Source organism: Schistocerca serialis, chromosome 5, assembly GCF_023864345.2.
Source record: "Schistocerca serialis cubense isolate TAMUIC-IGC-003099 chromosome 5, iqSchSeri2.2, whole genome shotgun sequence".
In the NCBI taxonomy this organism is placed as follows: Eukaryota; Metazoa; Arthropoda; class Insecta; order Orthoptera; family Acrididae; genus Schistocerca; species Schistocerca serialis.
In genome coordinates this window covers 331,665,474-331,693,031 of record NC_064642.1, presented here as the reverse complement: position 1 = coordinate 331,693,031, position 27,558 = coordinate 331,665,474, and the positions used below count along the sequence as shown (strand labels likewise).

Genomic DNA, 27,558 nt, shown 5'->3' with positions numbered 1-27,558 from the left:
CTGTCCATAGCCAGTCTTTTCATTTTTTAATATTTATCTCCTTTGATATCGTCCAGCATTTGATATCTTCTTTTTCATCTTCCTCTTTTTCCCTCCACCATGCCTTCTATTCCTACCTTCAATAAACAGTTCCCCCTCAAACAATGTCCAACACAGTTCCATTTTCTCTTTCTGATGGCTTTCAGCATGTTTCTTTCTTCTCCTACTCTTCTTAATACTCCTTCATTCCTTACTCGGTCATCCCATTTCACTTTTTCCTTTCTTCTCCATATCCTCATCTCTAGTGCCTCCAATCTACTTTCACCTTCCTTCTTCAATGCCCAGGTCTCCACACCATATAGTGCAACGCTCCAGATGTAACATTTGGCAAGTGTTTTCCTCAGATGTTTGTTTAGTGTTCCACAAAGCAATTTCGCTTTTCTCTTGCATCCTTCTTTTGCCATTGCAATTCTTTTCCTAATTTCTGTTGAGCAATACATATTATCCATTATTACACTTCCCAAGTAATTGAAGTTATTCACTTGCTCTATTTCCTCTCCCCCTATTTTCATACGGCATTTTCTCCCCATTCCTCCAACTACCCAACAGACCGCACCAAATTGGCCGCGTGCAGGCCTCAGCTCTGGCTGGAGCCACTGACTTCCAGCAGCAGAATCCGACAAAATATTCCATGTTGCCACAGATCCGTTTTGTGATTGGTTGACAGAAGCAAACCGAGTATCCGTTGAGATGATTTAAGAGTTTACGAAGCTAACGTGTTGTATTTGTGTACGTTTCGTAATTATACTTGCGTATTAAGAGAATATCTAGTTAAGTGTGCACTGCATTATAGGTCTTTCCAAAAGCATCATTTTTAGTACGCTTTGTTGTGCTAAAGCTTCAGGAAATTTGATGTCAGCGAATAAACATATCATAGATCTTCAATTGCAGTTTGCTCTTGATATTGTTTATGATAAGGAAAGGAGATATAATCTGTAAACTTTTTAGAGATCCGTGGCCCTGCAGTTCCGACCGGTAAATGTCGCAGCCTTCCTATCTCTGTTCCATCATTAACATACCCTCGAGTAAGCCTAAGATCAAAAGTAATAATAAGCTATGTTACCCAGCCAATAATGTCAGCTATAGTTTTCTAGAGTACATCATGAGTCATCATTTCCTTCGCCCCTAAAAAGGTGCTGGGTGAAGTGTGGACTTACTGCTTTCATAGTTATACCTAAATTTTTGGGAACCAAACAGTTTAAGTGATACAACGCATTACATATCTTTCCATTCCTGGAGACTGTGAGTGACCTGTCTTTGCGTGTATGAGAGGGAGGGAGAGACGTGGAAATAACATTCGGACACTTAATGTGAGGATAGACTGTACCATAATGGGGTGCAATGATCAAACTGTAGTCGTCCCCAAGTATATCTTGTTACACTAGTAGTGTGAAAAAAGAGTTATAAGTGTCATGTACTGACGTATAGAACAAATCGTTACGTATTTTGATAAATAATAAAGACGATATTTTTAAAAAGTGATATTTTTATTTTGATGCAAGGAATGAATTTTTATGTGCCGTCACATCGAATTTTTCTCTGGGTGAAACCTTGTCCAAGAGCATTACAACTCTTGAGACTTGTAGCTAGTAGCAGTATAGCAAGTCTTCCACTTGCTGAATACAATTTATTTCCCTGCATTCTCTCTTAGCAATTATGCGTGATAGGGTGAAACGTGGAAATAACAATTTTACCTTAATTTGAGGATCCATTGTGCCTTCCAATGAAGTTGGTGCAGAAATCGAACTATAATGGTGTTTGAGCGCTAAGTGTGGATACAGAGAACCAGCCGGCCGGCTCTGTGGTGTACATACTGAGTGACTGTTTCGTTTTTAATGGAGGTTAAGTTCTCGGCTACGACTGGAGAGCAAACTTTGTGTGTGTGTACAGGCTGATAAAGTTGTGTGGGCTTCGTGAACGATGACAAAAGTATCCCAATGCCACGCTGCTTGTCATCACCTGACCTTGCAAGTAGGGGTGTGACGTCACAAGTGAATATATTGTGGCCCAGGAACTACATTGATATACTACACTTTCCCCTAAGGCCAATATGATTCTTATATCCCCTCTACTTCGACCATCATCTGTTCTTTCTCTGCCTTTATAGGAAAACTCTTCTACTAGTTTCCTAATTCCCTCAGCAACACGTGATATAATTCGAGTACTTTTGATGTTTTTTGATTGCTATCGATTTATACTTCCTCCTTTCAATGCATTATCCGTTTCAAAGCTCTATTATACACTCCTGGAAACGGAAAAAAAGAACACATTGACACCGGTGTGTCAGACCCACCACACTTGCTCCGGACACTGCGAGAGGGCTGTACAAGCAATGATCACACGCACGGCACAGCGGACACACCAGGAACCGCGGTGTTGGCCGTCGAATGGCGCTAGCTGCGCAGCATTTGTGCACCGCCGCCGTCAGTGTCAGCCAGTTTGCCGTGGCATACGGAGCTCCATCGCAGTCTTTAACACTGGTAGCATGCCACGACAGCGTGGACGTGAACCGTATGTGCAGTTGACGGACTTTGAGCGAGGGCGTATAGTGGGCATGCGGGAGGCCGGGTGGACGTACCGCCGAATTGCTCAACACGTGGGGCGTGAGGTCTCCACAGTACATCGATGTTGTCGCCAGTGGTCGGCGGAAGGTGCACGTGCCCGTCGACCTGGGACCGGACCGCAGCGACGCACGGATGCACGCCAAGACCGTAGGATCCTACGCAGTGCCGTAGGGGACCGCACCGCCACTTCCCAGCAAATTAGGTACACTGTTGCTCCTGGGGTATCGGCGAGGACCATTCGCAACCGTCTCCATGAAGCTGGGCTACGGTCCCGCACACCGTTAGGCCGTCTTCCGCTCACGCCCCAACATCGTGCAGCCCGCCTCCAGTGGTGTCGCCACAGGCGTGAATGGAGGGACGAATGGAGACGTGTCGTCTTCAGCGATGAGAGTCGCTTCTGCCTTGGTGCCAATGATGGTCGTATGCGTGTTTGGCGCCGTGCAGGTGAGCGCCACAATCAGGACTGCATACGACCGAGGCACACAGGGCCAACACCCGGCATCATGGTGTGGGGAGCGATCTCCTACACTGGCCGTACACCACTGGTGATTGTCGAGGGGACACTGAATAGTGCACGGTACATCCAAACCGTCATCGAACCCATCGTTCTACCATTCCTAGACCGGCAAGGGAACTTGCTGTTCCAACAGGACAATGCACGTCCGCATGTATCCCGTGCCACCCAACGTGCTCTAGAAGGTGTAAGCCAACTACCCTGGCCAGCAAGATCTCCGGATCTGTCCCCCATTGAGCATGTTTGGGACTGGATGAAGCGTCGTCTCACGCGGTCTGCACGTCCAGCACGAACGCTGGTCCAACTGAGGCGCCAGGTGGAAATGGCATGGCAAGCCGTTCCACAGGACTACATCCAGCATCTCTACGATCGTCTCCATGGGAGAATAGCAGCCTGCATTGCTGCGAAAGGTGGATATACACTGTACTAGTGCCGACATTGTGCATGCTCTGTTGCCTGTGTCTATGTGCCTGTGGTTCTGTCAGTGTGATCATGTGATGTATCTGACCCCAGGAATGTGTCAATAAAGTTTCCCCTTCCTGGGACAATGAATTCACGGTGTTCTTATTTCAATTTCCAGGAGTGTATGTTATTCTCCTCGAAGTTTCAGGATATGTTGTCCATCTCACAGCAAAAACGACAGAATTAGATGAGCATAAATTAATGTTCTGTGGAACACAGAGGAATAATAAAATTTAACAGAGCAGAAAATGAAAGAGAAAGCAAAGGAGAAAATTACAGGGATAAGGGTAGTTGGGAGGACGCAGGCATTAGGTTCGAAGCTGGACAAGGGGATGGCAGCTAGGATCTACCAACAAAGAAGCTGTGCCAATAACATATAAACCTTTACTGTCCTTTTGAATGTAGTGAACTTTTTTAACACACTCAAGCTCCTAGGTACTTTTTCAAACGAATGGCTGGAAAGGCGGTGGAGGAAAATTTAGAGTTATGAATAGGAACAGCCAGGATACTTCAGATTGTGACGAAATGTACAGAATTTGATACACCAGGGGAGGTACCGAGGACGGTAGTAACCAGGAAACCAAAAAACTAAAGAGAGTAAAAACAACGTCGTTCTGAGCAACAGAAAAACTAAAAAGGTCAAACAAACGAATGTTACGTTTTACATAAGCATTCTTTGCTAGTTCGAGTAATCTGTAATTTTCGTTGGTTGTCCTAGCTCACACTAGTAAAGATTCGTGGTACTGATAACTGGACTCGTTCTTCATTCCGCATCTTTCACAATTTTTATACGCCAAGGTAGTGACATCAAGGCGTATCAAAGGAGCTATTACGAAAATATCACTGATTTCGTTTCGCCTTGATATAAAAATCATGTCGAAAAACAGGATGTGAACTTGAGCGAGTGGAATGTGATGAATGAGGAAGTTGTTTGGTAGAATTCTGCACGGAGCATAATTTAATCATTGCCAACAATTGGTTTGAGAATCATGCAAGGAAGTTGCGTACGTGGGAGAGATATGAAGGCATGGAAGGTTTCAGATTGATTATATAATGATAAGAGAGAGATTTCGAAATCAAATATCACGAAAGAAGAAAATATAAAAATACTGCAAATGATAGAAAATGCAAATTGGCTAAGCAGGCATGGTTAGACTACAAATGAAAGGCTATAGATGCATGCACGTCTAGGGAAAAGATAGATACCATCTATAGGGTAAAGAGGGTTTTTTTTTGAGAAAAGAGAAGAAAATACGTTAATATCAAGATCTCAGATGGCAAGCCACTACTAGGCAAAGAAGGCAAAGTCGAAATGTGGAAGAAATGTATGTATACTAGGAGCAAGGAGAATGTACATGGAGACTATATTATACAAAGGGAAGACGAAATAAATGAAAGTGAAGTTAGGGATTTGATGCTGTGAGAAGAGTTAGACAGAACTATGAAAGATCTAATCCGAAAAAGGGCCATGTAGTAGACGACATTCCCTTAGAACTACTAAAATGATTGGGAGATCCAGCCATGGCAAAACTATCCAACCTGGTGTGTAAGACGCATCAGATGGGCGAAATACCCCCAGACTTCAAGATGAATGTCACATTTCTAATTCCAAAGAAGGCAGGTGCTGACAGATGTCAATACTGCCGAACCACCAGTTTAATAAATTATGACTGCCAAATACTGACCCGCCAGGTTAGCCGAGACGGCTAATGCGCTGCTAGCTGGACACGGATAGGAGCGCCGGCCCCAGATGAATCCGCCTGGCGGATTAACGACGAGGGACGGTGTGCCAGCCAGATTGGATGTGGTTTTTAGGCAGTTTTCCACGTCCCCCTAGGTGAATACTGAGCTGGTTCCTACGTCCCACCTCAATTACACGACTCACAGACATCTGAACTCGTTCGCACTATTCCATGGATTGTACAAGACGCAGACAGCTGGGCTACACTACTTCCGTCCCAGGGGGTACGGGGTGGCGGCAGGAAGGGCATCTGGCCACCCCTTAACATTAACCTTGCCAAATTCGTAACTAAACATGCCGATCCTGTGACCTGTGGGATAAAGGCACAAGCAAAAGAAAGGAAGAAAGAAAGAAGATTGCCAAATACCGACAAAAATTATTGAAACCAGACTGGAAATACAGCTAAAGCCTCTCTTGCAGGAATATTAGTCTGTGTTCTGGAGAATTACAGGAACAGGCTAGCCAATACTGGCTCTATGACCGATCTTAGAAGATGTATTTGTAGATATAGAAAAATCTTTCGAAGTTGTTGGCTGTTGTGCACAGCAAACAAACCATACTTGAAGGTGTATGAAACTCTAGAATTTTCGAAATCTATCAAAATCTGTGGTACAAATAGAGGTAATTGACTATAAAATTTGTGTTTTTCCTAAACATGAAGATTAAAATATAACAGTTCACTCGTTTTTCATAAATTAAATAAATTCTAGAGTTTCATACATCTGTGAGTATGGTATGTATGATGTGCAAAATTCATCGAAGAATCTCTCTAACTTATGAAGAAAAGTGTACCTATAGCAACAAATGCAGCCATTAGTAAGTGTAAAAATGATGAAATTTCACACGTAAAAAAATTTATTTTGTTGTGTTCTCGAACTTCCACTGCAATGAGGGTGAATCCTGAATCCTTCCTAGTGATGCTGACAAAGTTTTATGAATTTATTTGTAAAAGTATAGACACTGGAAATTAAAATGTTCTGTGATGCCTCTCCTGCTCCAAGTCGGCCCGTTTGACGTCCTACCCCCCTTAAACTAGCGTAAGATCAGTAATAGTCTTATTCTGGAACCCTGTAGCACGCACTCGTGGTTTCCTTTCATGAAACTGGTATGGGGTTCCTCCTTATATTACAGAAACATCCTAGTATAACTTCCTGAATCCTGTTTTTCAGTAGGAACTATAGAAGACATATACTGAGCAATGTATTCCATAAAAATTTATTATTCTAATAGAATATTATGATTTACGCAGTGAAATGTCTTGATAAGCCACTGTAAATGCCAAATAGTGATATTTTATCACTTAAACATTGTATTATGTCCGCAGTAGAGCAGTCATTTTGAAGTTTCAAATTGCAGTTAACTAATAATTCCATTACTATTCAGGTGGATGACAACCCTAAAGTACATTGAACTGAACTGAACTCCACGGAACTCCTCCCGAACAGACCATGAAGACCCAACGGGACCGACAGGCCGACGTGTCATCCTGAGCCCATAGGCGTCACGGGATGCGGATATGGAGGGGCATGTGGTCAGCACACCGCTGTCCCGGCCGTATGGCAGTTTCCGAGACCGGAGCCGCTACTTCTCAATCAAGGATCTCCTCAGTTTGCCTCACAAGGGCTGAGTTCACCCCGCTTGCCAACAGCGCTCGGCAGAGCGATTGGTCACCCATCCAAGTGCTAGCCACCCCGACAACGCTTAACTTCGGTGATCTGACGGGAACCGGTGTTACAACTGCGGCAAGACCGTTGGCTCCCTCAAGTGCATTACCTTCTCAAAAACTTTTGAAAATTTTATAAATAGTGAGACTGGCCAGTATTTACCGATATCTGTAGTCATCAATCTGTAGGGAGGCCTAAGAATAGCATATTTTAATCAGCCTGGTATAATACCTTGGACTAATGAATTATTACACGTGTAACTAAGAACATAAAAAATTGTTGGGCCAAGGCTTTTTAGAGTATTGTTTGAGATTTCATCAACTCCACACAAATTTTCACTTTGGAGGGTCTGATGATCTTCCTGATTTGAGATGGGGATGCGTGACATCTTTTTGTTTCAATAAATTTCTTCTGTATTGATTCTCCAGTACATTGTTTTGCTTCCATTTGTGCACTTTTAGAACGATTTTATCAGCTGTGTTTAAATTGAAATTGACCTTTGAACTATCTTTTATATTATTCCTGTTTTCTTCACTACAAGTTATTCTAAAGGCCCTGCTTCCTTTTTAATTGTATTCCATACTGATTTGATTTTAGTGTCTGATTTGCCAATTTATGACAAGATGGACTTTTTTTTACAAATTTTCTTAAGATATTACTGTAATGTTTATGCTACTCAAATACTTCAAGATCCTTCCTTTTTCTGTCTAATTTGCAGATGTCCGTTTTCCATTCTAAAGATGCTTTAATACCTATAGTGATACAAGGTTTCAGTTAAGACTTCCAGGTATTGCACTTAATTATTTTTTAAGAAAACTGCTTTCCAAAATGGTTACAAAGTGATTAAGAACTATATTTAATTGCAGAACTGACATTAGATTGACTGAATGCTTCTCCCCAGAGAGCACTTTTTTAAGCATTCTGTAAAATATACTGTTTCCTCAGTAATCATTCTCATTGTTTTCGATTACCTTTCCTATACTGTACGTGTAGCTCAGTTATGTTATGTAACTAACAGTGCATTACGATCTGACGTGTGTTTAACTTCAGCTTGTTGTATGAATACATATCGTACCCACATCAATAAATGATTACTGAGTCTGCAGGAATATGACACTTCAGTACAGCGGTATAAGATTCACTTCCTGAATTTCATTAGTGATGCCGTAGTTTCAAGTACAACGGACACAGAAACTAATCACAAGGAAAGCAGAATCCTGAGAGGTTTGGAGTAGGATTTTGGAACATGTAGGCGAAAGTGGGGTAAGATCGGGTAGCTAATATTTGCAAGCTCCTTTGGGGCTAAACTATTTAACGCAGAGATTGTCAGATTTAGTAGTTAATCATTGTTTAATTGGGTAGGTACAATATATTTTTCATGGAAACTCGTAGCTTCAGTATTTCTTCAATGAGAGGCTCTTTTATAGAAAAAGCCAAATCCCCCGGTCGTACTCTAGTAGTGGGATAAAGACGTGTGCACATACCAACTTTACGGGAACGTAGAAAAAATATATTTCGAAGGAAAAGCAGCAGAATCCCCATCAACTGCTCCACTGCAGCTTTTGTGGGCCAACCAAACACTTTTTCCGCATTGAACTCAACCTTCTCCTGAGTCTGAAAACACGTAGTCACAATACAAGCTACCGACGTCTGATTTGTTTTTATCGTCTTCATTCATTGTCGAAGAATTGAGAATTTTTTGATGTCACTCCTTTTTTATGTTGGTTCTTCACATGTGTCTCTTTTTAATTGATTTGATTAGTTGTTTCTGCTTTGTTGAGTCTCCAAAAATCGACCTTATCTTCCTTGATACCATTTTCTCACTTTTTTCCTCTTCTTATTTCATTTGCATTTCATTTCAGTTTTATGTGGTGAGGATGTTTGAATGATCTTTTCCCCCTTTCTTTTACCATTTGTTTCCGTTTTATTGTTTACAAAACGACGTGATGGCATCTTGGATGAATCTTTGGATAAATAGCATTCACCGGCGATGTAGCGAAGGCGTCACTCCAAAAATTTGTTGTTCCAAACTTTTAGAGCAGCAGGGCTCATTCATAAACGATTCAACACCCTTCTGTTTCTAAAAGAGACCGAGGCTTAACTAGAGTTTCAGATTTATTCTTTGTGGTGCAGGATTTTCTGCTGGGCCCTCTTCCGGAATGAGATTTGCCTGTGGGGGTAGTTTTCCTTCTGAAGCTGGGTTTTCTTCTAGAAATAGGCTCTTTTCTGGAGTGGTAGTTACCTCTGGAGGGATGTCTACCTGTGGTCATTGAAGGAGCAAACAAGTGGTCTTGATAAATATTTCTGTTAAGTGGATGAATTTTTGTTTCTTCAACAAATGTATTCCAGTTTGCATTACTGTTGCTTTGAGGATAGCACCACCATACATTTTGGTTACCTGATAAATGGTATCAGCCCTTTCAGGTTGAGTTTCAAGCCACTGACGACCTAATTGTTGATAATTGGGGTTCAAAGGAATCATGAAGGTCACGTCCAGCGGCTGCGTTCTGTGAAACAATGTGGCGGCAAGCACACGAAAGTAACATTGTTTTCTCGGGCTAAGTTGATTAGATCGAGGCTCCTCCTATGTGTGGCGTGCCCGTCCAGAATTAAGTGAGTTGGTTTATTTGCAGATGGATTGTTTGTAGTGCAATATTATATGATGACGCAAGAAAAAAAGACCCGGTACCGCCCGGTCTTACCCCTCAATAACGTGCCCCGTCTTACCCCGAACGCAGCGGATATAAGAATGAAACAAAAGTATGTTATTGTTGAACCAAATTCCTATTGTTTGCTAGTGCCTAAATATTTACTAATCATGTAATACTCCTGCATAAACAGAGTTTTTGGAAGTGTAATGACTATGAAATAATTACAGCTTAAAAACAAAGGAACGTTAGTAAGCAGATACCGTAAAATAAACTTTCCTTCGCAGACGCTGTGAACTTACAGCAACAACATTCCATTGTAGTCGATCTTTCTTCTTGCCTAGTGAAGTGCAGTTCGGTGTCTCTCCACCAAAGCATAAACGACAAGTAGTGACATCAGAAACACGGTACCCCGTTTTACCCCACTACCGTGTCTTATCCCACTTTCCACTACTGCGTTCGAAGATTGTAGAATATATCCGAGAAAACGATCTCCTGACACATAAATAGCTCGGATTCTGAAAATATTTTTTCTTGTGAAACAAAACTGCCTTTTTATTCACGCTAAGTAGTAAGTTCTATCAACAGAGAATCTCAGGATGATTCCAGAAGACCTTTGACACCGTTCCTGACACATGATTTCCGATCAAATTACATGGCTGCGGAGTATAGCCTCAGCTGTGCGACTAGATTTGTCATTTCCTGCCGGAAAGGTCACAGTTTACAGTCATCACGTGTAATAGAAGTGATATCTGGGGTTCCCCATGGAAGTATTACAGGACTGCTGTTCTTAATCTACATTTACGATTTAAGAGACAATGTGAACAGCCCTCTTTGACTGTTTGCAGACTGTGCTGTCGTTTACCGTCTAGTAATCTCATCGGACGATCAGAACGAATTGCAAATGATTTAGATAAGAAATCTGAGTGATGTTAGAAGTGGCATTTGACGCTAACAATAAAAGATGTAAGGTCCTCGGTATAGATACTAAAAAAATTTCGTAAAATTTTTGTAACACGAAAAATTACAGATTTTAAGATTTTCGATTCAACTAAATACCTGGGGATTAGAATTACGAATGGCTTGTATTGGAACCATCACACATGTTATGGGGAATACGTTTTTGTGGCAGAACAGTTTGAATTTGCCACAGTTTTAGTAAAGAGACTGCCTACACTGCTTATCCTTCCTCTTCTAGAATATTGATGCGCAGTATGGGAACCTCAGCAGGTAGGGAAGATTAAGGACGTCGAAATAGTTCAAAGAAGGGCAGGTTGTTTTGTATTATCTCGCAATAGTGAAGAGAGTGTCAAGGACATGACACGCGAGCTAGGATGGCAATCATTAAAACAACGGCGTTCTTAGTTGCAGTGAGAACTTTCCATGAAATTTCAATCACAACTTTCTACTCCGAATGTGAAAATTTTTGTTGACCTCCTCCATCCCCCCCCCCCCCCCCCACACACACACCTGCTTAGAGAGAAGAGGCAATCGTAATGAAATGAGAGAAATCAAAACTATCACGGAAGTTTTCGTGTTCGTTTGTTCCCACGTGTTACTCATGAGTGGAAGGGTTGATAAGTACTCAAATAATTTATGGGACTGCAGCCAGGTGACATATTCGATAAACCCGGCTGCATCCCCGTAAGTTATTTAAACATTTTAGACGCCGAGAGAAACTTAAGTGTCACAAGTCGATAGATAATCAGTAAGTTGTTCTATAAATTATGTGCCAAACACCTAAGCGTGAACTGTGGAGAAGTTACGTAAATAGAGTGGAAGAATTCTCGATAAGAATAGTCCACACACGAAGGAGGAAGCTTACAAAAATTACGTTCGGCTGATTCGTGAATGTTGCTCGTTAATCTGTGATACGTACCAAACATATAACTAATGTAGGAAATAGAGAAGATGTGAAAAAAAGCGGCGTGTTTCATAATGGGTTCGGTAAACAACAGCGAAATCATCACGGATACGTTCATTCAGCCCCATGGGCAGACGTTACAAGAAAGGCGCTGTGGAGCACGATGTGGTCTAGTGTTAAAATTTCGTGTGCATAGTTAACTAAAATACTGCTTTCTCCTATGTGTACCTCGTGAAAAGAGCGTGAAGATAGAATTAGAATGATTATAGTTCACACAAAGGCTTACCAGCAATCCTTTTACCTACCTTCCTGGAGAGTATTCATGACCGGAACAGGAACGTAGAGGGGCAGAGGGGGTGGGGCGTTTTTGGAGGGACGGTGGGAGCGACAGTGGAACACAAAGTACTCTGTTTCGGACTATACATGTACATATACGCTGTGTCTGTTAAGTCCCGCTATCATTTCAAAACATCATAACTTTGAAATGACTAAAGACGGAGAATCGTGGTTGGTTGTAAAACGTCTAGCAGCTGTTACCTTTGTCCTTAGTTACTGATTTGACCAGCAGTGTATCAAAATACTCCTAAACGTAATATTTGGTGCGACCTAATTCAGGATAAGGTGCCAGGCCCGTTTTTCTTCGCAGAGAAAACTATAGCGCGAAATGTTTACCTGGACGTTCTCGAAAGATCCTTTTACCTCAGATCGAGGGGTTGCAGCGTGTTGGAGCACCCCCACATCGGAGTTTTAACGTGCAGGCCGTGCCGAATAACATTTCCTGAGATGTGGACGGATGGTGATGGTTCCATCGCATGGTCGCCGCGCTCTTTCAGTGTCACGTCACTAGACGTTTTTTTTTGGGGGGGGGGGGGGATTAAGTCAAGGATCGTATGTACACACCAGTCAGTGACATTGCTATCCTTCGTGAGTGTAGCAATGAAGTAATCAGAACTTTTACAATGAAGGCCTTCAAGGCCGGCGTCTCCTTCAGTTAAAACCTCCGGCCTAGGAGGCCGTGGTCGATGAATAAAACTGTTTCCTACATCTTACAATGTAACACGGGTGCTGCCACTAGTGCTTGACGTCCCTCGCATTTATAGAGAGCATGGAGGGTAACACCATACGTCTTATGATTCCAACTGTTTGACTATCTCTGGATGGCCGTCAGATACCCAGCTCCTCTTCACCGTAAGTCGTCTTGGTGCATCTCATTGGTATTAACTGAAAGGTACAGTCTACAAAGGAAAAAGAGAGCAATGGTCAACTGAATTTGCTGGGGGTATCTGTAACTGAACAGGTGAATGGGACTTAGGGAATGAAGTATACAGAAGGGACACACACACATACTTACAGATACCTCCACAAACAATCAAACAGTCGTCATAGACAAAAAAGGGGTGTCATGAAAACCTTGATGGACAGAGCTGATAATATCTGCGAGCCGGATTATTTGCGGGATGAATTAAATCACTTACGGCCGGCCTTCAAGTCGAATGAATATTCTAGTAAAGAGATAGTTCGAGCACTACATCAAAGGATATGTTTATCTCGCCTTCATTCGTAAAATTACGGATCGCATAGGGAAAGTTCTGGCCAAGTATAAGGTCGAAACGATGTTTCGAAGTACCAATAAGATTAATGAATATTCAATAATAGTAAAAGATACACATCCATTAGCAATATCCGAGCTATATAAAATGCCTTGAATTTGCAGACTAGTGTATAGCGGAACTATGAAAAGAAGTGTCAACACCCGCACATCCGAGCGCAAAAGTGACTGTCGTCTCGGATATACCGAGAAATCGACGTAACAGAACATTTTTTTCGAGACGGTAACCACGAAATAAGATTCAGTAAGACGAACGTTTCAGCAAGGCAATGCAAGCTTTTATAGAGAATCATGAAACACCATGATAATTTTAATCGACAGAAGGGTTTAAAGTTAGGTGAAATGCAGATGTCGACTTTGTGCCAACAGGATTCCAATTAATTATTTTTAATCAAGAATGAGGATGCCATCCACAGATAGTCATAGGGGCGGCATCGTATGAGAGAGATGGTTGTGTTTCGTATGCGCTCTGTAACTGCGAGTGTCGCCTTAGTGGTAGCAGCCGTTTAATCTCTGAATATGTCTTCCGTAGTTGGAGACGAGACGTTAAGAAGCGATTTCATATACAGACAACTACCTCTCAGCCTGGAAATTTTAACAGGAGACTAAGTGTTGATGCTGCATTGCTGATCCGCACACGTGGAGAATTCGAATATCGCCTTGATGTTCTACTAACGACGAGTGGAGCGCACATAGAAATTGTGGCATTACATTAAAAAAAAAAAAACTCAGAGCTGCTAAACTTGTTACAGCAGTCCACGATGCAGTAACAGTTTCCAAGTTATGATTTTTTCACATTATAACGGGACTCGATAGACGTTCTGTATTTGACAGAAATCTGAGAGAAAACCGAGGCGTCACGTCGTCCAGGTGCCGTGTGTACAGACGCCGGCAGACGCCTGCCCGCGACGCGCAGCTGGCGCCTGTCCGTCAGTGAGGAGTGGAGCCTCGCCTCCCCGCTGGGAGGCGGCACCGTTCAGCCGTCGCGCCCTCTCGACAGGCGTAAGGCGGTGGCGGCTGCTCCTCACATCACGTCGGCAGCCTTCTTTTAATTTTTTTGGGGCCTTCTCCCCTTCCCGCTTCCCCGATATTCCTCTCCTTTTGCTCGCCGCGGCGGTACGGTCCGCCTCCGGCCGCGCGCACGGCTACCGCGACCACCCTTCCCCGCGTTTAAACAATTCGCTAAGTAGACAGAGCGGTGTCGCCGGCTCGCGCCGCGGCGATAGCGCCGAGTCGGTGGCCGCGGCGCGCGGACCAATCAGAGAGCGGCGACTGCCGCGGGCGGCGGTGGTGGGGAGGCGGGCGGCGCGCGCTCCGCAGTCGCCTCGCGGACGCCGAACGAGAAGCAGCTGGTGCGGCGACAGTACAGTGGAGCAGCGCAGTGAGACAGTCATGTGCGTCGGAGTCTCGTAGCGTGCTTCGAGTGTTGTTGTGCCGTGGACGAGCGCGAGGGAGCCACCATGCTGACCACCAGCGCCAACCAGTACTTGCACCCGGACTACTTGTCACCGTTACCAACTACGGTAAGGGAGTGATCCACCTTAAGAACGGAACATTATAAATGAATGCACAGTCTTTCTCTCGCACTTTTCTCCTTATCTAAATAAGTGCAGCCAAGATGCTGTCACTATGGCGAGTGTGTTGAAACAAGAAATCCGTCAGCAAAGACGTAATTAAATTTCTTAATGCTGTGCTGTGCTTTGCAAACAAATCTTAGAAAATACATGTGTATCAACAAAAACCAAAGAAGTAAGCGTATTACCTAGACACAAACAAAGCAAAAGTACCACAACATCAAAAACTATGACAAGTTGTAGACACCATAGTAGAAATGAAGGTACTACGATAGACATCCAGTAGCTTCATGTGAGAAGGAAATTACACAAATAAATCCACTGAAGGTATCACCAATAGTGCTTAAACACGTCTGGGTGAAAATAAAACCGCAAAGGTGTCTTGTATTGGGAGAAAGTCCTCTACAATTGTCTTAGCAACCACGGAGATAAGTACTGTAACATTTACAAGAAGGTTAATACTGTACTAGTTCTCTTCAGTATCAAAAGATTGACAACGACCGAAAGTATCCATTTCCTTTATTGACCAGTTAAATGAGGGTCGCAAGTGGATGTCATAAGCATGCACGAAACATCTGCCCACTGTTTACGGTAAATCGAAACACCTACATATTTTATGCCCAGACAATATTTATCAGTTAACGTTACAATTTGGCAACGCCTACATTTGTTGACAGAATGTCTCTTACTACCAAAGACTCTCTGATTACACCACGGTCTCCAATCAAACTTGCGCTACTCAGAATCTATGCTTCTATTACCTGTCTCCTAAATACCTTCACGAAATTCTGTGATTCTTCTTTTTTTTTCTTTTCACTGTATTAGGCCCCTCGCTACCATTATTTACATGAGCGCATTTAAAACAACATTCTCAGAGATGTAAGCAGGCCACTCATGGTGGCTCCATCTTTCAGGAAATCCCAGCTTTGTATTACTATCTTTCTGTTTATTGCAATGTGCGGCATTAAATGTAACTGCAAACGCTTCAATGTCGGGCTGTAGTTTCGGAACTAGAGTTTAACACAATGTAAAGTTTCCTTTCATATTTTTCTTTTATTAGGTTTAGGTGTAACAGCATATACGACAAGAGAGAGAATTGGCCTTCAATGAAGATAAGGAACATAAGCAGTTTTTGGGGCACATTACGTTAAAACAGTTCTAGCACTGCGATTATTTTGCGCAAGTGCACGCACATAGGTAGCAACTAAAACCACTAACAAATCGCAGACATATGCCTGCTTACGTAGCCGTGGAACCGGCCCCGTCTAACGAAATCCATAGCACGCGTCAAATTCGTTATACCGTTCTTTTATTAAGAGACCTAGAAGGGCTGCTCTCGCTAATCGATGAAACGTTTTTCACTGCGGTAGCTTTTATAGTGTAGTTTTATGGTTGCCAAAAATACCGTACTCCTAAAGTCATTCAGATCAAACATTCGTCAGGGAGTACCAGAACTGTTCACCCTAAGGTACATATAATTGAATAGACCTATAAATGTTGTCTAGAGACTGCCCCAAGACTTTCCTTTTATTCGCTTGTTACAGGGGAAATAGAGGCAATTTGAAAGAGACGTTCTGGTTTGGTAGAGCGCCTTGCACTATTGATCAGTACATAACATCGTAGAATTAAAATCAACCTTTCTTTTCAACGGCATATTATTTTTCAATTCTCGTGAGTATAAATCTGATAGCCTATTCTGACATCAATCACAGCAACTTAATGATACTCCAATAACAAGAGTAATTGAGTATCGATATCAATTTGTCAACAGCCAGCAGCGATCAAGAATAATTCTTGGAGCGCTGTATATCCTTCTAAATCAATGTTGAGGATGTTGCTACCGTCGTTTCCTCTTTGTTTACACCTGCTCACCCCCTCCTTAAAGATAGAGCCCTTGACGCTGTGAACTGCTTCAACTCCTTCGTTTTATGCTACCTCTCACGTTTATGATGCAAATGTGGTTTCTCTACGGCGGTGTTTCACATCAAAGTCTATAGTATGTATCAAGGTTTTTTGTCTACATTATGTATTTGTAGCTTCATCTTACGTCAGTAGGTTCCCTACCAAATCTACAGAAGTGCTTGGGTCTGTCGCTAAACGCATCGACGAAGAGTGGAGGTGGGCACTGTTTCGGACCTAGCGATGCTTAGGTTGATGTTTTGATATTGCTTTCACGTCGCCAGCAACTTCACATTTGTGTCAAAGGCTACAAGGAGAATCAGACATGGAAAAATAATGATCTACTGCACCCCACATTTTGATGCTATAGCGACGTGATCTGGAGTGTTGTATCATTTTATTCAGTTTATCTCCCTTCTTACTCATAGCAGATCCCTCGAACACTTGCATGTCCAGTGATTTATCCCTTTAATTTGTATGTAACGTTCCTCTGTATTACCTGCATCACGCAGAGTAAGCACATCAGTTCTTTAGTAGCTAGTTATTCCTTAGAAATGAGTACATGCTAATTATTTTATACTAATAATGTGTTACAGAATTTCTAACACCTAAAGTAGCCACATCTTAGTGCATGCAGTTTGCATACTGGGACGTCATGGGTTACAGGAAGTGCTGATTTGACTTTCTATTCAATCTCATGTTCGGGCACAAATAACCGTAGTAAGTATTTTGATTGAAACCACTCGGATCTTGTTACGGTGCCATCCTGTAACAGCGACGAAATTTTCAGTCATTCAGTACTGAAATCGATGTAAATAACGTGGTTGCATAACTTTTCGAGTTTTATTGAAACCAAAGACCGGAGATGCCTGTGCTTGTATGACATTCATTTTCACAACATAAGAGCTGTCGAACTAAAATCTAGTACTTTGATAGAGGATGGAGCCATTATTAACTTCGTTTGGCGAGGACCCATGTTAAAATTCTTCATAATACATTTTTGTGTTAAGATTAGAGAGTATAGCAAAATTCAGATAAAACCTCAAAATGTGGGCCTCTTGTCGTGCCCCTAGGGATATACACCGTTGCCAGAAACACTGGATTATAAATTTTCACAGACCTGATTGCACGTCTTGAGTACTCAAATTACTTTGTGCCAGAGATTACACTCAAATGTTTATTTTAAATTAATTTTTCACCACTACATCGTGCGTCAAATTGGCGTTATTCGTGGCAAAATTTTCATGTAGCGGACACATACCGGAACGAATGAGGAGAAACTGATACTGTTAGTGGTTTGTCTGTGGACAGAGTCGACGTTAAAGAGTGTTGGATGTGACTTTCATCATTATTAAACGAAATTACTAGTAAGTAATATTTATGTACCTGCAACCTTTCACATGTTAGTTGAACACTGTTGTAATCTGCTGCAAATTTCAAACATTTAGTATTTATTACTCACGAAATAAATATGTTGAAACTAACCGATAACATGTATTGTTATCTACATGATAAGAACAATATCAGGATTATTTCTACGCTGATTCCATGGTTTTGAGTTGATCTAAACCATTAACTCAAGTCAACATGAGAGTTCAACAATAGCATTAAAACTACATCTTCAAGCATAACAACCCAATAATATTGAGCCATGATGCCTGACAGGTTGTTAGCATCAATAATTCAGAATAAAGTACCAAATTCACTTGCATTCTACAAGTAAATTTAATCAATGTATATGTACAGAGCCTTAGGCGAATCGGCGTACATTACCGTAAATATTATCAAAAGACGTGATCGGAACTGCCATCATTGAAACTTGTCTACTACATAGAGTCCGATTAGATGTGTAGCTGTTGTAAACACATGGAGGGGGAAAAACGTAAGGTTTTCTGGCGTGAGCTTTCGATTAGCTGCACACAATGTCGGTGTACAGTGCTCGTAATGAGTAAGGGATACTTGAAAAGGTTATGGTATAGTGTTCGTGCATATTTTGATGACTGGGTCCACAGCCTCAATTTAATTACTGAATTTAATAAGTCCGCTTGTACCTGTTAAAAAAATATTAACTGGGATAGCAATTTCGGCATCTTGTCATCTATAACAGCCCGTTAAACTGTAAGCACACTCTGCAGCATCAAGTCGTAACTTGGTGGAACATGGTTTCCAGCAGTCTAAATGCAAATAGGTATGATTTTGCAAGTACACCCACTCTTCTACAGCTGTGATCACATATATGGAAAGCACAAAAATAATTAGCATGCGTAAGAGCAAAACCTACATCCGTAAGATAAGTAGAAGCGAATCATTCTGATAGCTGACTGTTGATTGGATTTGGAATTAAAAAGAAAAAATCACCACATTATGTCCGTATGGTGTGTGTGTGTGTGTGTGTGTGTGTGTGTGTGTGTGTGTGTGTGTGTGCGTAATCGCAAGTGGACTTATACCAGTACATGTACTGCTTATTAAAGTGCAGCTGCTCACACAGGTTCAGTATGGGCTGTAATAGTTGTATGAAGGCAATACTCCGTAGATATTCCGATGCGTTAGTTCGGAACCGGTTTACGTTGGAAAAAAATTAGTTATAGTTTTGGCCACTTGTGAAACGCTGGTGCTGTGAATGTAAGAAACATGTACTGAAATGTTTCCATATGTAATGAATTAAAACAGGACGTGGGCAGCACAACTCAGTGTCAAAGGCACAATGTTGATTTTAATACTAACGGTCCCTTGCACTATTTCTTGAACTTGAGAGGCGTCGACGAGATGCTGTACAGCGCCAGATTTGTATCTGGTGGCCAAAACTGGAATTATTATTTTTTTCCAACATAACTCGGTTCCGCATTAATTCAGTAGTATATCTAGCAAGTTTCTCTGCCATACGATAATTACAGCCCACGCTTGGCCTCCATGTGTAGCTGCTTTTTAATTATGCCCACGTGGTATTTGCATTCATACTGTTGGAAACTGTCGCAGTATACCACGACTTGACGTTGTAGAATACCGGTAGGATTTGACTTTACACTGTGCTCGAAAAACGTCGAAATTGCAGTCGCGATAAATATTTTTTAAGAGCCGTAAGCGGTATTACTACTATCAGTTCTTGCACGTCCTTAACTGCGACACTAATCTAATAATTTCATTCCCCAGCGTGACTGTATATTAATTACAAAAGCAGTTCTTGCGTTTCCTTCGCGTATTGTGCCAGTTTTGGCGCTCTCCGTGGAAGGAATCACAAAACGGGCGCATTGACATTAAGAGTGAGACGATGCTGATGAGGGCGTGCTTGTTCTGGCTGCCGCAGTGGTCGGTGCGCGGCCGGGGTTCGCAGCCGGACATCCTGGACCCCGACCTGGGCCACGAGCCGCTGCAACAACAGGTACCGTACCGCCACACCGCCCGCGTGGGACCGCCACGCGTTCTGCCGCCGCCCCGAGTCCGCCAACCACGCAGCTCGGCTTGGCACTGCTCTCGTCAAAGCCTCCCTGCCTTCTCACGAGCGCTGTCGAGGGAAGCCTACGTCACCGTCAAATTGTGGCGTATTCGCAGTAGATGGAGCGTCGGAAACACCTCAGTCCCGATCCATGAAAGTGAGACTGTGAGGTTCCATCTGTGTTCCAGTTAAGGTCAATTCGCACTGGCCATCACACACGGCAACGTCATGACAGTGTATTCACACAGACCGTCACGTTGCATAAATTGGCATAGCTAAGTACGGTGAAAGTGAGGTTATGAGATAGCATCGGAACTGAAGAATGACGGCGATAAAGTTTGCTAATGCTCAAAACTAACTTATAACCTATATTCTTGATCAGTTAAACATGGAAAAATGCTGAGAAGTGGAATATTTCAAAACGTCGATATTTGTTTGCTAGATTATAATCACATCAAACAATATTTATTAGGGAATAAATAGCCTGTTCACCTTATCCATCATATTTTTTCTTACGTAACTAATGGCATAAACTACTTATTTTTCCTTCACTATACCTGAATTTTTCACTAAAATGTTATTCAATTAAAACTGCTTCGTTAACCTATTTGCATACAAAGTGGGCATTAGCTCTGCTTTGTCGTTGTAAAACCTATAATTTATCGCTTTCAGGTATCTGACCTCGTTTGGGGAAGACACTTCAACGCAAAAAAAAATCCAAGTCCACTAGGAACATTTGCAATTTACCACCAAAACGCAAAAACAATAAAATTAACACGTACAAGACACAAAAATACAAAATCCACTGGTACGAAAGGACGAGAGCAGCGGATATGCGTAGCAGACGCCACCATCGAAACTTCCTTCCCGAGGAACCGTGACGTAATGGTCCGTTGACGACCTGTGTGAATGCCTCTATGTGCAAAGCATTGCGGAATATTTTGACGTGAGGTGATGGTCACTGTGAATTGGCTGTTGAGTCGGAATACAGGGTGCTCCATTTATGTTGACAGTTCAGAGTAGCTTTGTCCAGAAGAAAAATGAAGGAAGAAAAACAGTATCAAGCAGATGTTATTTATGCCAGAGGGGAAAACTAGACAGCATGATTGTCTTGTACCTTCGTGACTTAAGGAAATGTTAACAGCAGTACGCAATTTTAAATATCATCCCATATTTTTCGCACAACAATCCATTTCAAGACATGTTCCAAAACTGTCACATAACACGAATGTGAGTACGACACTCCTGTACTGTCACACAGTGCCGGTACACCGAAAACATAAGGAAAAAGCACAACGCCTATTCAGTCAACCGTCTTCAGTTAGTTTAACTTAGATCCTCTATAGACGGGTGGCATTTCTAGGTTACCTTTGTTTGCTATACTTTGTGCTCACACAGACCTTCAGCTGTAGCCGGTTGACCGAATCACTGTATCCCTGTGTTTACTCTGGATAAATTAAGTTACCCAAGGAACATGCACCCTGCAGGCTATAATAGTATAAGTTCAGTCACTTTTGCGTTAAGTTTTTATTCTAGTTATGTTGACGTGAATGATAAACTGAGGCACTTTTTGAACAGGTCTTGAGGAGGGAAAGTGGGTAGGCGAATAAAAGATATATGGTGCTCCTTAAAGATGGCTACATACTGCGTAAAGAACGAAAATACAAGAAAGACAAACATGATGGTCAGTGCCCTCCTGGTGGATAAACAATATTTGTTTGACATATATTTTTATTTTGTTTCTAGACAAAAAGTTTTTAGATGTGGTGAAGGAAAATGGGACACTACACTTCGATGAAACTAACAGACTGACCGTTGTGCACAGGAGGGACCAATGTTGTCGGTTAATTTTTGATAGCGGACGCAATATGGCTGCATGAGCAACATATGAGTGCTTCCGTTGTGGATACTTTCATACGTTACCTGTTGACGTGCAGTATTCTGTATAGTTAACAGGCTGGTAATGTATTATCGTTTTTATCTGCACTTCGAGTTCTGGGCATTCTGTTTCCCAAGATAAGCCCGCCACACAGAGAATCACTGCAAACAATTTAAACGAATCAGTTGTATTACCGGCTGCAAGCCCATGTATAACTCGCGGTTGCAACTCGCACCAGAGTAGCAGACCGATGCCATAACCGTGACCAAGCATATTCTCTGATTGGTTATTACTATGGTAGCTGTCCTGTAAACACTTACCTCTCAATCACTTTGTTATTCTGACCTATGCATAATACCATAATAAAAGTACAGCTGATGATACTTTATTAAGGGCCAGAGCAAAATTGGAAGGCATATTTTTGGCAAAGGTTTTGTGGTAAATTTTCCACGCTGCTCAGAAGCAGTAGCAGGAGAGTCGTAAAACCATTTCAGTACATACACACTTATTTTCTCAAAGAAATTTGTGCATATAAACACTTCAGACAATATTTAATGGCAAATCATAGACTTTTACCTTATCTAGTTGTTTTGTTTTCTTTCTAAGTACCAAGAAACACCTATAGCAACTACATTTGTATCGTTCAGTGGAGCTGATTACTTCCTTCTTAACTTTCTTTGTTAATGAAAATTTTCTGCACTGTTCTTATTTATGCAGAGGTTTTTGTTTGTCCAGGTATTGTAAAATCATAGTTTCCACTCTGACGGATGAAGTCACTGCCGCTCCCTTCGAGTCCCCAGAAACGTAAATGTCGGCGTCACGTTCCGTTGACAGTCTGTTTGGATGTGGCCATTTGAAGTGCATTGCGGGGTGCTTTGACGTTTCGGTCCTTGAGGTTCAATGAGAATCAGCCTTAAAGCATATCAGTCTCGAATTTGGTTTGAATACAGGCCGGTTCATATTGGTTGAAACGCTCCACAGTGAATTTAAAATGGTGGCTCTCACACAGACCGTCAAGGGAACAGGGCACTAACGTCCAGGTTTATCAGTACTTTGACGCTGATGTCGACTGCTACCAACGGAAACTAACCTATTCTTGCCAGGTTCAATCATAGTAGAAGACTTCGTTCTTTTAGGTCTTCTTAATCTTCATTTTACTGCTCCATTTGATTTCGGGACAGACTGCGGTGGTTGCATGAGGACTTATTTTTCGAACGTTAATGTCCGACCGCGGTTTGCGCGCATATGAGGTCACACGTTACGATTCATTACGGATAAAAGCAGAAGGCATGTATTCTTAGGTTCAGTCCATCCTATTTGTATATATATATATATTCCGAAGCAAAATAACGGCTGTTTTGAATTTTGCAGACAGTACGTTGTGTATTGTTAAGGTTCCTAGCAGCTTGGGTAAAATTTGCCAACAACGTTTGACAAGAAAAACGTTATCAACAAACAACTAGCATTAATCGAATTTTTTGTCAGTGCTTGGGCTAACAAGATGATAATATTATAAGGAATAACACTTCCTAATTTTCTGCAAAATTTTGCAAAAACATTGAGAAGCGTTACCCTTTTCAATATTAAACAACTACCATTAGCTAGTATCTTTGATATTATATTTCTGCTTTTGCAAAACGGACGATCCTCATAACCAGTATTCAGCGTTCACCTCATAGCGGTGTGGCGTTATGTAGCCACTTCCGTCTACACCGCACACATCATTTGTCGTCCACTGGAGTTGGTCTTAAAAAACATCAACATGGAATATATTCTGACTACCTACGTATAAACCTCCCCCCCCCCCCCCCCTTCCCCGTACGCTCACCTCCACCCGACACCTTCAGCATATTGTATTGGAGGACCTTCAGTTTTAGTGGTATGCTAACCGCAGTGCAAAACTCTTTTTCCCAGAATATTAAGACGTGCTATAAAGATTCGCCATACTAGTTTTGCTTACATTACAATGAAGCTCTATGCTTATGCTGTAATAAGCCACAATGTCTATGTATTATTAATTTCATAAAAAATTATTTACGATGCGTTTCGAGCCACCGGTTTTTGTCTTCATGCTTCAAGTAATACGAAAAACATACTATTCACGTTACGACTGCTATTAACTAGATTATCACAAGTTTCTTGTCCAACTGTGATTCTCTCCGTACATCCAGTTCCGCTGGATGCTAAGACCACAGCTGTTATTGTATATTATATGCATTAACGTTAACACTGTTCTCTCTTTTTTGCTGGTTTATTTATCTGTAGTCTGTAGACGATTTCAGTGCTACAATACACATCACAAATCATCACCAAAGTTTGTGTAGAAGGTAAAAACAAAAAATGGGTGATTGCCGAAGTTCTATCATCTCTGGTGCCTATTACGGTAACACATCCGTATAGTGTAACACCGAAACCGGTTGCCTATAAATAAACCAGTAAACACAGCTTATGGTATTATCGTTACTCATCATATGAATTGTGATTTCGTTAAAACATCAGATTCATGCAAATCATAACATAAAATAAGCTATTTCAATGTACCATCCTTCCTTACGGATCACATTTAAGAGGGTGGGGGTGTATATTATTTCCATACACAAACCTCATGTGAAAAGTTATTCAGAAGCTGTGCAGAAAAGTACTACTAACGATGGCGGTTGCTCAACCGTTGCGGCAGCTAGAGGACATACTTCAAGGAGGCACAAGATCCAAAATTAAGGGATAAGCTCGAAAACTGTAGATAACAGCAATCTTAATCAAAAAGAAAATTGTTCAGAATTGCTTGATGCCTCAAGATGAGCACCATTGCCTCCAAAGACCTCGCAAATCCATCAATATTGTGAAATAAATAGTCCATAACCTTGTGAGTGGTTGCAGAATAATCGTGACTTGCATTAACAGTGCCAGGAGAGTCAACTTAAGTACCAGAAATCCTTGAAGAACTAGCCGGATGTCGAACGCAAGTACATCATGTTTTTGCGATGGTATATAAACGGGTAGGTCATCGTGCCTCTTCAACTATATTTTTCATACATCGGAAACATTTCTCGAGTAAGTCAAAGCCTCGGTGAACACTGCTTATTGAAAAACATGAAATGCTAGAAATTTGAGAAATACTTAGTTCTATAAATTCAAATAAAAAAGAACCTCGTGAATTGTTTTCGCCACTTAGTTACGTTGCTCGACTGTCATTTGGTGTACAGTTGACTTACACCAGAAGTTTCTTACTGTGTCCGCGTGGTCGTAACTCAGTCCTTGGAATGTAGGATAATTTCTCATATTTTTGCTTTCTACTGAGTTTCCGACCCCTGTGGAGGCTACAGTTGTAGCTTCTGGACATTATAATTCAGTCTGAGGAGTATTATAATATTTTAATTTCAGATTACTTGTAATTCATTTTTTTTATTTAAGACTTCAGACAGTTCGTAATTGGGAAACAGTTAAAAGAAACTTCCACGTACACATACTCGAGCAAATATATCATGACAAATGGAGTAATTTATTACATCCCCTGCCCTATATGCTATCAGTATGTAAAACATTCTTGCCACAGTGTTTAGATGTTTATCATAACTACATTTCTTTCATAATTTACCGATAATCTGTTATTTGCTTACGTGGAACCCTATTTCGCTTCGTCTTGTGCTTCTCTGCATTTCAGTAGGTTAGATTGATGGAAGTAGATAAACACACGTGTATGACAGTATACTGTGTGTTTATGAACCACCCTCATGTTTCCAGTGGCGCCAAATATCTTAAAACATAATTCTTTTGTAAAAATTAATCTGGTAGCGAGAGTCCTGAGGTATAAGTAAATGTTGATTTTAATCTGTACGTTATCAGTGACGCCACATAAAGAATGACAATTTAGGAAATTTATTAAAAGAAAACTATGTACAGAACTTGATTTCATATTGCAAAATGGAAATAACACTGGAGCCCATATTATGGTGTAATAAATTTAATGTATTCAACAAACCGTTAATAATGAATAAGGAAATTCTAAGGAATCGTCGACGATCTCTTGCTGCAAGCTTGCCATTCTTCTGAAATTATTGGGGAAAACTCGTATTTGCCTGACATCGCCCTGTATTTAATGTCTCAACAGCGAGAATAACGATGACTTCCTGTGATCGGTATTATTACAACACTACCAAGGTTCAGTTTCATTGTTACAGTTAGGTCTGTGGAGTATATACAATTACGAAAGGGCCGTCAGTTTGGCGTGTGATTTCAAAATAGACATGTAAAACATTTGGGTTTTTCATCGCTTCTTCACTCTAAATTTTTATGCCATAAACCTTTTGGCTGGGAGTAATTGACTCTTACGTAGTTACACGTGTGATTGGTACATTGGTTAGGTCTTCTGATTTAATGGCATCCGAAATTGTTTAGTTGTCTCAGCTTGTAGCGTGGAAGGTTCCTTGCGATTAATGTATCCGAACTTTCAGACTCTTGTGATAACCCCGAGACTGGGGTGAACATTGTTTTGTTGTTACTTTAAGTAAAAGACTGCGGTGAGTCGCAAAATAGTGTTTCCATCGAGTCGCCAGTTGAGAGTCGTGGCGCCAACATGCCGTGACCGCTCTGGGTTACCGTGTTCTGTACTATTGCATCCAGGCTCTCTTCACCGGAATGTGTTTATCAGCCGATACAGTCAGATATTATGAACGTGTTGTTGCCAGATTTATCAGGTGGCTGATGACTTAAGGTTTGGCAGGAGGATCAAGAGTCACCAGATAGAAATCTGAAGTTCTTAAACTGCTTCTACATTGTTTTTTCAAAAGGTTAACCCTTGTGCCTGCAGCCACAGTTTCAACTTTTCACTGGTCCTATTCATCTCCATGTATGGAGAACACCCCATCTCACTGATCATGTTTTTCAAATAGAATGTGCTCAGTCGTTCCCTCGTTTACTTCCCTATCTTCGGTAATGTATTGTAAAAGACTGTCATGTCTAAGTGTCCAGTGAGTTTTGCTTTGTGTTGGACTATAGCTTTCAGCCGTTCATTCTTATCTTTATTTCCTGTACATCCATATCATTCGTTTTTCTGTCAGTGCTGATAGTTCTTGTAATTCTTTTCCAGAACCACATACCCGCACCATCGAATCGAGCTTTCTGCTGCTATGCCGTATGATATCAGGACACTCCACACACATCTCTCTGCAAATATTTTCCTTGCTTGTTTAATAAGTTCTTATTTTGGAAAGCACTCTTGGCCAGTGTTAATCTTCTCTTCATTTTTTTGAGACTTGTTTCTCTCCACAATGCTACGCTGACAAATTCGGTTATTTCATAAAGTTGCTCACTTTCTCTTTTTACGTCAGTGTTTCCTCCACCTTTATTGTCTATAACCATGACTTTTATTTTCTTCGCATTTATTTCTAGTTTCAGTTCTGTTATCTCTTGATTAAGACCCTAAGAATTTCTCTGAAACTGCCACTTTTACAACATCATAATGATAAACTTATCAAATTTGTAGTGTGATATGACACCCCCTTCTCACTGCCCTTCCTGTTTTTGCGTCTTTCTTGCTGCCATTACTTGATTTTGAACATACTCAAAATTAATGGCCTGTCCTTCTAGTCAGCTCCTACTGCGCGCAGTGTTTTAAATAATAGCTCCCATTCAACCATATCAAATGCTTTTTATAGGTCAAGAAATCCTA

General features: G+C 41.4%; 1 protein-coding gene across 2 annotated transcripts in view; it reads left to right on the top strand.

Moving 5' to 3' along the window:
• Positions 1 to 14,437: 14,437 nt before the first annotated feature.
• LOC126481142 (zinc finger protein Noc-like) overlaps positions 14,438 to 27,558 on the top strand; it is a 116,079-nt gene continuing 102,958 nt past the window's right edge. The window contains exons 1-2 of one of the 2 annotated variants that reach the window (XM_050104697.1): positions 14,438 to 14,628; positions 19,883 to 19,957. In XM_050104697.1, the coding sequence (XP_049960654.1) occupies positions 14,566 to 14,628; positions 19,883 to 19,957 (138 nt within the window). In that variant the 5' untranslated portion in view covers positions 14,438 to 14,565. The remainder of the gene's footprint in view (positions 14,629 to 19,882; positions 19,958 to 27,558) is intronic. The other variant, XM_050104698.1, reaches the window with a different exon arrangement.